Source organism: Lipotes vexillifer, unplaced genomic scaffold (genome assembly GCF_000442215.2).
Source record: "Lipotes vexillifer unplaced genomic scaffold, Lipotes_vexillifer_v1.1 scaffold8, whole genome shotgun sequence".
Taxonomy (NCBI): Eukaryota; Metazoa; Chordata; class Mammalia; order Artiodactyla; family Lipotidae; genus Lipotes; species Lipotes vexillifer.
The window spans coordinates 6,625,714-6,637,410 of record NW_006781519.1 but is presented as its reverse complement, the minus strand read 5'-3'; the positions used below and the strand labels follow the sequence as shown (position 1 = coordinate 6,637,410).

At 40.2% G+C, this 11,697-nt stretch overlaps 1 protein-coding gene across 6 annotated transcripts in view; it reads right to left on the bottom strand.

The window, feature by feature from the left end:
- Window positions 1–11,697, bottom strand: part of CADPS (calcium dependent secretion activator) — a 475,342-nt gene that overhangs the window by 67,869 nt on the left and 395,776 nt on the right. For 5 of the 6 annotated variants that reach the window (XM_007454769.1, XM_007454764.1, XM_007454767.1 and 2 more), the window contains 3 exons: window positions 10,818–10,965; window positions 2,530–2,604; window positions 1,555–1,638 (listed from right to left, as the gene is read on the bottom strand). In XM_007454769.1, the coding sequence (XP_007454831.1) occupies window positions 1,555–1,638; window positions 2,530–2,604; window positions 10,818–10,965 (307 nt within the window). Of the gene's footprint in view, window positions 1–1,554; window positions 1,639–2,529; window positions 2,605–3,479; window positions 3,495–10,817; window positions 10,966–11,697 lie in introns of all 6 variants that reach the window. The other variant, XM_007454768.1, reaches the window with a different exon arrangement.

Genomic DNA, 11,697 nt, shown 5'->3' with positions numbered 1-11,697 from the left:
TTAGGGAAAGACCAAAGTAGGGGTATATTTGGGAAGAACTTACGTGCATGGCATGTATGTTTGCACTGTATAATAATCATCTTAGTTATCTTTTATTAATAATAGCTGTCATTTATTGAGGACCATGCTAAGCTCTTCCACTCTCATTATTATCCTCACAACAGCTCATCAAGGAAGATATTATCTACTCCCCACTCCTATACAACATCGGTAGTTGACCACAATTAACACACATATACATAAACCAGAAACAAAAGGACACAATAGCATGCCTCCTACAAACCAAAATCAAAACCAAACTCAGGCTCAGAGAGGATGAGACACCTCTCTAGATCACACAGCTGGTTAAGATAGGTAATGGGATTTGAACCCGGTTCTGCTGGATTCCAAAGATGATCACGTGCTACTCCCTGGCCCGTGCTGGGCTTTGCCTTGGCATTCATTGCCTCTCTAGGAGATTCTTCATCTCCTAGAAGAGATGTTTCAAAGACCCACAGAGAGTAAGGCTGCTTTAAAGACCCATAGATAGTGGGTCCTAAATTGATCGCCTTTCTTACGGCATTGTTAGAGGAAAACAGCTGACCGGTCTTAGAGCCAGCAAGAACCCTGCTATCAGAAAGGGCAAGAAAGCACACAGCTGCAGGGCCTGCCTAGCACAGAAGGATGGGAGAACTGGGCCCCTGAGGCAGCCCATTTACAGCGACCATCTCCACTGATCACTTACCTACAGAGAACTAGGCTGGCTTCTGCCCACGACCTAACTCACTTCCATGCACATGCCCAGTTCTGGCACAGAATCAGAGCTCTCCAGAACGTGTACAGATTGGATCATCTGCTCCAGAGGTTGTGAACTCCAGTGTCCCCAAGCGCAGGCAGGTAGGGGAATGAGCGGAACAGCCAGGAGGGGGGTTACAGGAAACTGGCAAACACATGCCTGGTCTGTGGGGACTACCCTACTGAGCTCCAGTAGACTGCTGCAGTGCACACGTGCAGACCCAGGGCTGCCGACCGTTCACTTCATGAGGAAACCCTGGGATACAGACACCTCTCAATCCTCCTGATGCTTAAATGCGGGCAACTAATTCAGTAAAGAAAAGTGTACCTGACGCACTGAGGACCAAATAAAACCTATTTACAAGCTCTATCTGACTTGTAGGTCTCCACTGGTAACCTCTAAAATTAATTTTCCTCATTTGCAGGAAACGGTAGCCGGGAAACATTAAATGGTCTCCCTGAGATAGCTAAGGTGGGCGTAGCCGGCAACCCTTTCTTTGGATACATACATATAGAGACGTACGTGTGTGTGTCTATGTACGTGTTTATACACACATACGTATTATGTATTCACAAATTAAATAGGAATGATTTTGGATTACCTGTTGTCATGAAATGCTCTCCTTATTTCCCTGTGTTCTTATTATACATTGGTAGTTGACTGCAGTTAACAGATATTCACAAACCCAAACCAAAATGACACAACAGCTCGCCTCCCCACACCCAAACCCAAAGCCCAACTAGAACAAAAACCAGGAAAGAAAGCAGCTCTTTACTTACGGTAAATGACAAAAAAGAAGAAAACAAAGTCCCCTCGTCATATCTGGATAATTTCGCCAGCACTCCTTCCAGGATTGTAACAAACTAGTAAAAGAGCAAAAAAGGAAAAAGAATGATTACTTCAAACGATGATTGTTCACAAGGAAGAGCAACATTTCCCAACCGCTTAGAGACCAGCAATGAGCCCTCGATCATTTTTAAGTTCTATTATTTGGCTCCCGTCTTTGGGGAAAGGAATAGACTCTGCCTTTACATAGAAATATCTGACTTATTCGGCTTTCTCTTCATTATTATGTGATTGCAAATATAGAGTGTTACAGAGTGCAAAGTGACAAAATATTATTGAGTTGTGTATAGCGTGCGATAATATTAAATGCACTTTTCAAAATCCAAAACTGTGCAAAGCAGTTTTTACGTTACATATTAGCACTACATTTAATCCAATCTATTTTTATTTGTATTTTATCAGTAATTTGGGGGAAACAGAAGTTTAGCACTGGCAAATATAAATGTCTTCCCATTCAGCATTACTTAGTTAAAATTCTATAATTCATGAGGGTGACTGAAATAGCTTTATCTGACTTTTATGTTTTATTATGACTCTCACTGCATGTGAAACTAGCGGAAAGGGGGTTTTCATGATGGCAGAATTCCTTATTACCGTTTAACTTTCTGTTCTTAAAAATCTAACTTTGTCGGGGCTGAAAAACAAAACAAATATTTCCTGCATAACCTAGTGCAACATTTAGGGACAAATTCTTATTAAGGTAACATATGCCACTTCATCAATTCATTTTCACACGCTCGCAATCATCAGAAAAATCACTCGGAGCTGCGGCTGGGTGACGTACGATCTTATTTCCTGAGAAATGCAAGTGCCCAGCGCAACTTTTTAACGTGTCATATTTTAATGGAAACGCAGACACAACAGAGCAATGTTCACAATGAAACATTTCACCTGAAGCTGAAGGTTACCTTTGCAACCAAGAGTGTTATCATTTCTTTAACAGTTTCTTCAATTAGTTCATCTATTTTTGAATGGTATTGATGCTAAAGAACACAGAAAGACAAATATTAGCGTGTTTGGGAGGCGATGGCATTGCATCCGTCGGTAATTTTTAGACACAACGCAATTTATTAGTAAAACCTGGCCATGGGACCCCGTTTATTTCCGCAGTCCCAGAAGCAGCTGTAAGATTCTGATTCCAGGTCTCTGATGGAGAAAGATCAGAAGCTCTTAAAACAATTAACAGGCGCACTGTTCCTCACCCAAAGCTTTTGCTGGCTTTGATACGTGTAGACACACACACATTTACAGACAGCATGCATGGATGGCTTAAGGGCTGGTCTGGCAGTGTGCTGATCTGGGTCTTACAAAGCAAGATACCACAATGATTTAATAGAGAGGCTGAGAATTATCTTTGGGAAACTGCTGGGTGATGTGACTTAGGGAGCCACAAATTCCAAAGGGAATTTGACCAAGGCACTGACTGATTTTGCAAAAGCTCTTCTCAAACCATCAGGTCCTTTGGGTTACTGCCTCGGAGCTCCCGGGTTCTACCTCCAAGTGTTGACTCAGTGTGAGGGCAAAGAGTCTCTTTATGAACCCTTGTGGCAGCTACTTAGTTTCTTCATTTGTGGAGAAGCAGACCCAGGTTTAGAGCCTCTCCTGAGATGGCTGCTAAGTTTTTCAATTTCTCGAACTGCCGCTGTCACTTAAACAGTAATGCAAAAGCCAACCCCACACCAACAAAAATCTGCTCTAAATGCCAGGAAAAAAGGAAAAGCGATTTCAACAAGAGATGCTGTATGCCAGCTCCTTGATATTTATTAGATCATTTTAGTATCCACTTGAATTATTCCATATTTCCTTGATAAAAAATAACAAGGCAAACATTGATATTTGGAAAGGAAAATGCACTTACCCACTCTTTAGCAAACTTTCAGAAGGATGATTAATTAGGAATAGAAAAGAAAAAGGAACAGTGCAAATAAAAATTAGGACAAAAGGACAAATGAGGAAAATAAAAATTAAACAAACCATCCAAAAAGTTATGAAAACATACAGAAATAATAAGCCATAGTAATGTGGTTTGATATTCTGATAACTGGCAGTCAGAATTATTGAAAGTGACCAAAGGGATGTGAATTAGGTTAATTCACTTAAAGTCATAGGTGAATGACTTTACCTAGGAAGACCTAGGTAAAGTTCCAGTGCAAAGTTGGGAAGTCACGACGTCTAAGAAAATATAGCTCAGTTTCCTCATCTGTAAAAACAAAAACAAAAAACAGGTAATGCTACTACTACCCTGGACCAGTGAGAAGGGGCGAAGCCAGTACAAATTACTGATTTTGGAAAGGGAATGAGGCAAACTCTGTAAGAAGATAGTTAGCAGGCCTGTTCAATTATTATTATTATCATTATACTATTGTTATTGTTATTATTATTTTTAAAAACCAGGGCTAAGTCCTTTCCTGCCAGTCCTGCTCTCAGGCTCATAAATCTATTTTGAAGATGGAATTGAGGGTCTATCTACATGTGAAAACATTTTGTCGACTATAATTGCAATTCAAATATTATTATTTGTTCAAGGTCATAATGGAGAAGATAAGGGTAGGGAGAGATGAGTCATCTCACTTTAGTTTTTCATTTTAGTTGATTAGAGGAAAATAATAAAGTGAATGGCCCATGTTGTGTAGTCCTGATAAATCAGGACCCATGTTGGTTCTACTGCTGGCTTTGTGAAAGGATTTACCAGTCAGAGCGATAAACCTCAAAGTAAATGCAAAAACTATCTGCAGAATTCTGTGCTAGAAACACAAAGAAAGATGTCAGAGCAAAAGAATTTCAGGAGTATTGATGGGGCTCCAAATTCACTTTTAGGTCTTGAGATAAGATCCAGAATCACATGCTTACCTTCCCTCCTCATGAGACTGCCTCACTCCGCTAGATTTTCTTTGGAATTGCTAGAAATGATCCACCTATATTAAATTAACTACAAGGTAACTCCGAAAAGCTAGTTGCAGGCAAAATAATATGAAATATGAAATGAGGAGCTTCTAACCAAGCAAAGAACATCAATTGAGAAAAGAAACAATCTCTCGAAACACTTGGCTGAAATGGCAAACAAAGCCAAGAGCAAACATTCTGCACCAAGAAAGACTGAGGCTCTTGTTCTGAAGAGTTAACAATGTCATTCTTTCTCCAAAGACAAACAGGCTTTCTCTTCAGAAGTGGGAGAACCTCAAACCTTTTCATTCTCTAAGGAATCCAAACTAAAGTATAGGGAGACATGGTGGTTTATGGGAACCTCTTCCTGTCTTCAATATTCCCATGCCAAATATCGTCCCCACTACTCTCCAGGTAGTCCCACTGTCTCTCCCTTTCTCTCCAGGTGAATATTATGATCTCCACGCCTCTCCACTTTTCTTAATTTCTACTTAGGAGAAAAAAGTGTTTGCTATGACTATTCTGTCTGTTACTTCCAGAGGAAACTTGAGCATGTTCATCTCTATTGGTCTATTTCCTTATCTCCTCAATGGGGCTAGAATTATCCCTGTTGTGAGTGTAGAAATCATATTCACCTAACAAAGTCATGAAACCACGCATGGAAACATGGTTTAGAGACTCAGAAGTGCTATCTGGCAGAATTACTCCTACAATTACTAATTGATTAGCATGGTGGTTACACGTGTGTACACATTTCTCTAAACCCATATAAAATATATACACTTGATTGTATGTAAACTATAATTGGAAATAAATAAAACCTACTTTGGGATATATAGTAGGGCAGGGGAATATCTACCCTGCTTATCACGTGGCAAAGGGGTACGTATCAAAGCAGTCCCCATTCCTATTCAAGTAATTACAAAATACATGAATTCCTTTTACCAGATTCTCCTGAGACTTATTTGATTGACTTGCTTTTCTGGAGAAACAGTAAGTACTTTGCCTTCACTCTGCTCTTTCTTGGGAGATACATTGCTCCATGCAGATGTGAAGCTCCATGAAGGGATACAAATACTACTGGGGCATCTTTTAATTACCATCCCCCTAACTAAACTATCTTGTCACAAAATTTCTTGCAGTCAGTTGAACTATCCAGTTCTATCTGCATCCTAATATGGGTACAAAAAGGGATCCTTCCTGTTTTTGCATTTTCCAGTCCTCTCTGTTGGCCTTCTTAGATTGACTTGACCCTAATAATGACAACAATATTCCTAAGTTATATTCTGGGGCACTAGATCATGACGATGATGATGGCAAGGGAACTACTAATCTTCAATGGTGTGGAAAGTTTGGAGAGTTTACTTTTGCTTCTGATGAGCTAAGTTGCAGCAAATTCACAATCACTTCGTGAAAATTATTCCACTTGACTTCCTGTGCTGCACATTTTGCCTTGTCATGGAACAGATTGTGTGTATGTTGTCTTTCTGTTAAGACCATCTGACCTTGGAAATGAGACGAAAACACACTAGACCAAGTGAGAAACTATTTAATACACAATTTCCTCTCTATTGGTGCTTCACAAATTTTAATGAAAAAATAAATATTTAAGATGGAAAAGTATGGTTAACAAATGTTTCAACAGCTGCCTTTAAATGAGACTTTATCCCAGTGATGAAATTCAGGAAGTGATCTTAAAACTGGAGAATATTGTATCACCTGGTCAGTATCTAGTCCAAAATACCTTAAGGGAGTTGGAATCCAGGTGGAAGCAGGTATTAGTAACTAGATCCGTAATATGAGTTTACTATCCAATATTCACAAAATGAAAACTACATAAAAACACTGGACTTCTCCCAAGATCATGATGTTTCCAGCCACCCTTGGCCAATCTCACTTTAACAATTCAGTTTTACTTTGGAGATGAATATCTCCATTCTGCAAAGTGAGAAAAATTGAGAGACCATTTGCATGAGACTTCCCGATAAAGTTCTAGTCAAGGTCACAGCCACAGAGCAAGGTCCTTCAAGGAAGTATATATTTACAGACAATGATGTCTGGCTTCATTCTCACTGTTCAGTCACTTGGCATTCTAAGGTCAGAAAAGGCCTCATTTCTCACAAGCTGGTCACTTAGGTGTCTCTGATTCAGTTACATTAAGGAGAAATGGCAGAGCAGGTCTCTCTAGCATGGCTTGGGAAACTGACAGGCTTCGGACAAGAATCATAGACTAGAATACAGTATTGGATGGGCCCTTAACAAAGATCATTTAGCCTGGACGTCTGTGCGCTAGTTCTGGGAAACTGGGAAACATTTATGAGTCTCAGTTATTGTTTTCATTAAAAACAAACAAACAAACAAACAAAAACACCTTGAATCATTTAGGGGTAAATACGTGAAATTTTTCTATTATATCAAATAGAACAATGTCCAGAAAGAAGTAGTTTAGCCTCAAAAATGTTACTATTTGGGGCTTCCCTGGTGGCGCAGTGGTTCAGAGTCCACCTGGCGATGCAGGGGACGCGGGTTCGTGCCCTGGTCCGGGAAGATCCCACATACCGCGGAGCAGCTGCGCCCGTGGGCTAATGGCCGCTGAGCCTGCGCGTCCGGAGCCTGTGCTCCGCAGCGGGAGAGGCCACAGCGGTGAGAGGCCCGCGTACCGCAAAAAAAAAAAAACCCCACCCAAAAAAAAAAAAAAAAAAAAAAAAAAGTTACTATTTGGGAATATCCAAGACAACTTTCTAATCTTACGTCCAGAAATTAGGAAGCTTTATCCCCAATTCTGACAAGCTACATGCCTCTCAAAGGTTGTGTTACATGCCATTATCTCTCATTTGACAAACCAAAGCAAGGTTATGAGAGTAAGTGACTTGCTCGAGGTCACACAGTTTGGTAGCTAAGGGGTAGAGTCCATGTGATGTAGTTATTAAGCCACTGGACAAGTTAGTCTAGAAAACCAAGACTTCAAGGTTAAGCCAAAGGCATTCTACTCTAGTACAGAAGTGATCAGTGGTAAAGATGAGAGACAGGGTCCACTGTGACAAAATCAACTTGTTATTTCTTAGTATATATCTCCAACCAGGGTCTATAGTTTGGCCTGACAAGAGATTGTATAGTGAAACTGCATGAAAGTATGTATATATATATATATTTTTTTTTTTTAATTTTTTAATTTTTTAATTTATTTTCTGGGAAATGGCCTCATACACTTCATCAGATTTTCAGTAGGGCTTCTGACAACACCCCCTCTCCACTCCTCCACCCAACTCCTATTACTCTCCCCAAACTCCAGTTCAAAAAGAAAAGATCAGAGTGACTAAGCTTGTTTGAAGAGAATGTTTAGCTATCTGTCCGGGCATGTAGGAGTTCTACAATTGCGGCCACCATTGAGTCAGTCTGAAGAGGGACTGTAAAAGTCGCCGAGGGGGAAAGGAGGCCAATCCCTGTGTAACAACGCTTCCCTACCCTGAATGGTGTCATCCTTGGGAAACTCGGTGAAAATGGACATCTCCAGCAGCTGTGAGGAGAAACAGATAAACTGGACTCCATAAAACTTAAAAAAACTTTTATGCTTTAAAGAATACTACCAAGAAGGTGAAAAACAAAAACCAACCCACAGAAGGCAAGAAGATAGGTGCAAATCATATATATGATAATGGTCTAGTATCCAAAACACATAAAGAACGCTTATCACTAAACAACAAAGGACAATCCAATTTGTAAAATGAGCAAAAGATTTGAATGAATAGACACTTGTTCAAAGATATACAAGTGGTCAATAAACCCATGAAAAGATGGCCAATATCACTGCAAATCAAAACCATAGTGAGATACCATTTTATACACACTAGGATGGTTATACCGAAAAAGATAGATAATAAGAAGCTTTGGCTAAATTGTGGAGAAATAGGATTTCTCACACATTGCTGATGGGAATGTAGAATGGTGCAGCCACTTTGCAAAAAAGTTTGGCTGTTCCTCAAAAGTTGAACACAGAGTTACCATACGACCCAATAATTTCACTCTTAGGTACATATCCAATTGCACTCTTAGGTCCACATGAACACCTGTACAGGAATGTTCAAGGCAGCTAAAAAGTAGAAGAAACTCACATGTCCATCAACTGATGAAGTGATAAAATGTAGTATATCCATATAACAGAATACTAGTTAGCTATAAAAAGGAAGTACTTATACATGCAACAACATGGATGAATCTTGAAAACATTATGCCATGTGAAGGAAACCAGACACCAAAGGCTACACATGAGATTCCATTGATATGAAATGCTTAGCATAGGCAAATCCTTAGAGACAGCTAGAAGAGTGGTGGTTACCTCGGGCTAGGGAGGGAGGGTTGGGGAATTATTATTAATGGGTCTGAGTTTCTTTTCAGGGTGATGAAAATGTCCTACAACCGACTGTGGCGATGGTTGCGCGACTCTGTGAATGTACTAAAAATGACTGAATCATACTTTTTAAAAGGGTGAATTTTATGGTATGTGAATTATATCTCAGTTTTTAAAAAGGAAGCTCAAAGGGAAAAACATTTTAAAGGGATGGGACCCTGAAAAGTTTGAATTCAAAGGGATTTTAATGAACTTTAGAGAACACTAAAAACAGGGTTTTTACAGTGGGCTCTGTGAAGCCTACGAGATTGTTCCGAGTCCCCCAGAGAAGTGGGGGGGGCGTGCCTGGGGGGCAGTGTGAAGAGGAATATGGTAGCTTGGGCTCTGGGCCCCCTCTTCCTTGAATTCCTGCCCCCCATTTCAGAACAGCTCTAATTTTATTCATTTCATATGCTGGCCTTCTTGGTAAGGTTTGAAGAATTGAGTCTATAGCTAAAAACAGCCTGAATGAAACTGGAATAGTGCTATCATTTTACAGATGAGGAAACTGAGGTTTGAAGAGGCCGAGTGACTTGATCAGGTCTAGTCTGCAGCACAGCCAGGGCAAGAGACCCAGGGTCTAGACACCCAACCCAAGCCTTCCTCAGGAGGCTGTCCTTTGTACCTCAGCTCTTCTCCTTAACTCCTTTTGGATACTGGGGCTCCAGGCCAGTGGTTCTCAAAATGTGGTCTCCAGACCAGCCAGGAGCACCAACATCACTGGGGAATTTGTCAGAAATGCAAATTCCTGGACCACACCCCGGACCTATCAGAAACTCGCGGGGTGGGACCCAACAATCTGGGTTTTAAGAAGCTCTCTGGATAAGTCCGAAAGACCCTGAAATTTGAGAACTACTGCTCTAGATCATTCTCATGCAGCAAATGGAGCCAGGAAAGAGAACCACTGGCACCTTGCATTTGACCCCAGGGCTTAGAACATAGCCCCCGGGGCAAGGTACCCAACAAGAAAATCCGCCAGGGGCAGCAGCTAACAGCGATGGTTGAGGAAGCTGATTTGGAGGGGAAAGAAGGTTCGAGATGACCTTGCCAGGAAGAGAATACCACCAACCCACATTTAAAAATGGAAGGTGCCGAGAGAGAAAATAAATAACGAATAAGGAGAAATATAATTTAGTAAAAATTCTGAGCATATAAGGCTGGTATCGTAAGATCTGATTTAGGAGCAATTTATGCCAATTGGCAACAACATGAGAGTTGCCAGAAATGTTTCTGAATTAATTCTAAATTGGTATATGAATATCTAGCTGGCTTAAGGCCATCGGAGAAAAATGATCATGATAGAGTCTTTAATCAAGCCCAAGTTGCTGTTTCTTTCTCCTTTACATTTTTAAATACCACTTTGGAATTGGAAACTTAGCAAAGGACTAAACTTTTGGTCAGGGAAGATTCACAATCAACTCAATCTAAGGAAAATGGAAAGCCTGCGATTTCTTGGAAATTCAAAGCTTGCTGCTGGCTGGGGACTGAGTAGCAGGGTGATCTAACATTATACATCCTGGAAGTTGCATGATACTAGGAAGAGCTCTCTCCTGCTGTCCAGATGTTCAAAGTGATAAAATGCACTTCCAGTGTGAAAATGACTTGCATTCTGGCAAACAGATCTGTTGGAGATGCCAGCCTAATAAATAAGGTCATCAAACTTCATCTGACTTAAGGGAACTTTACGGTCACCCCAACCCCAGCCAAGAATCACTTCCAAGTGACTGGCATAGTCATCAGCACATGCCTTAGAAATTTACTTAACAAATAGACACCAAACATTCATCTGTGGCTTAATCCACAAATGTTAGAGTATATTTCTGAAACTAGCAGACTAGTGTAGATGGAAGGAATTTGTGAAGTTTTCTTCTGCACGATCAATGGAGGGCGGGGGGGAAATCCGTAATTTTTTTTTTTTTTTTTTACCTCTTGGCCCATTTCCATGCTGCAAAGTTTTGTTGATTGAGCTTTGGCATCAACCATAACATTAAACATGGTGCATATTGACTGTGGGACTCGAAAATCTGTTGATCGACTGGTTTTTTGCAGTTTAACTTCAAATGCAATCCTGGTTCTATTAAAACAAAGTAGGAAAACACCAATTCAGCATCCAGATGGCAGCAGGTGGAGGAGACATTTTCCGAGAGGTCAGTGAAAAAGAAAATTGAAGGCTGTAATCAGTTTCAATCGACAATGACTTCACATGTGTTCTTTCTAAAATGACTTTCCCAGCTAAGGAAGGCCTATTCACAGAGACAGCCATGTAAACCCTTCCTTTCTCTGCAGCTCATGGAACACCTGTAGCTTGGCGCATTTCTGTCTATAGTTTACATGCTATGGAGAACCCTAATTGCACGAGAATGAATGAATGAACAAAAACCCAATTACAGCATTATAGCATATATAAGTTCTCTCATATTGGCACCCGACTACCTTGAATCACTTCATTAAAAAAACAGCAAAACCTCTCCCCCCAAAACAGCTTCTAATCTTCAAAAACTTCATGGGGGGAAATATCTTAAATTACACTTATTGTTTTGTTTTTTTTTTCCTTTCTGGTTTTGAAAGAGAGTGACGTAAAAAAAAAAAAAAAATCCAACAAGCTTATTATGTTTGCTTTAAAGACTACAAAAATAAGACGGCTCCCTTTGGGGAGTAGACTGAAATTAGGAGGAGTGGTCCCAGGGGGCTTCCGCTATGTTTGTTTGTGTGTTTTTGCAATGTCAATGTATTATTTTATAATAAGAATATGTTATTTTTATAAGTAAAAATATCATAATATACTTACCATTTCAAGAACAGTACA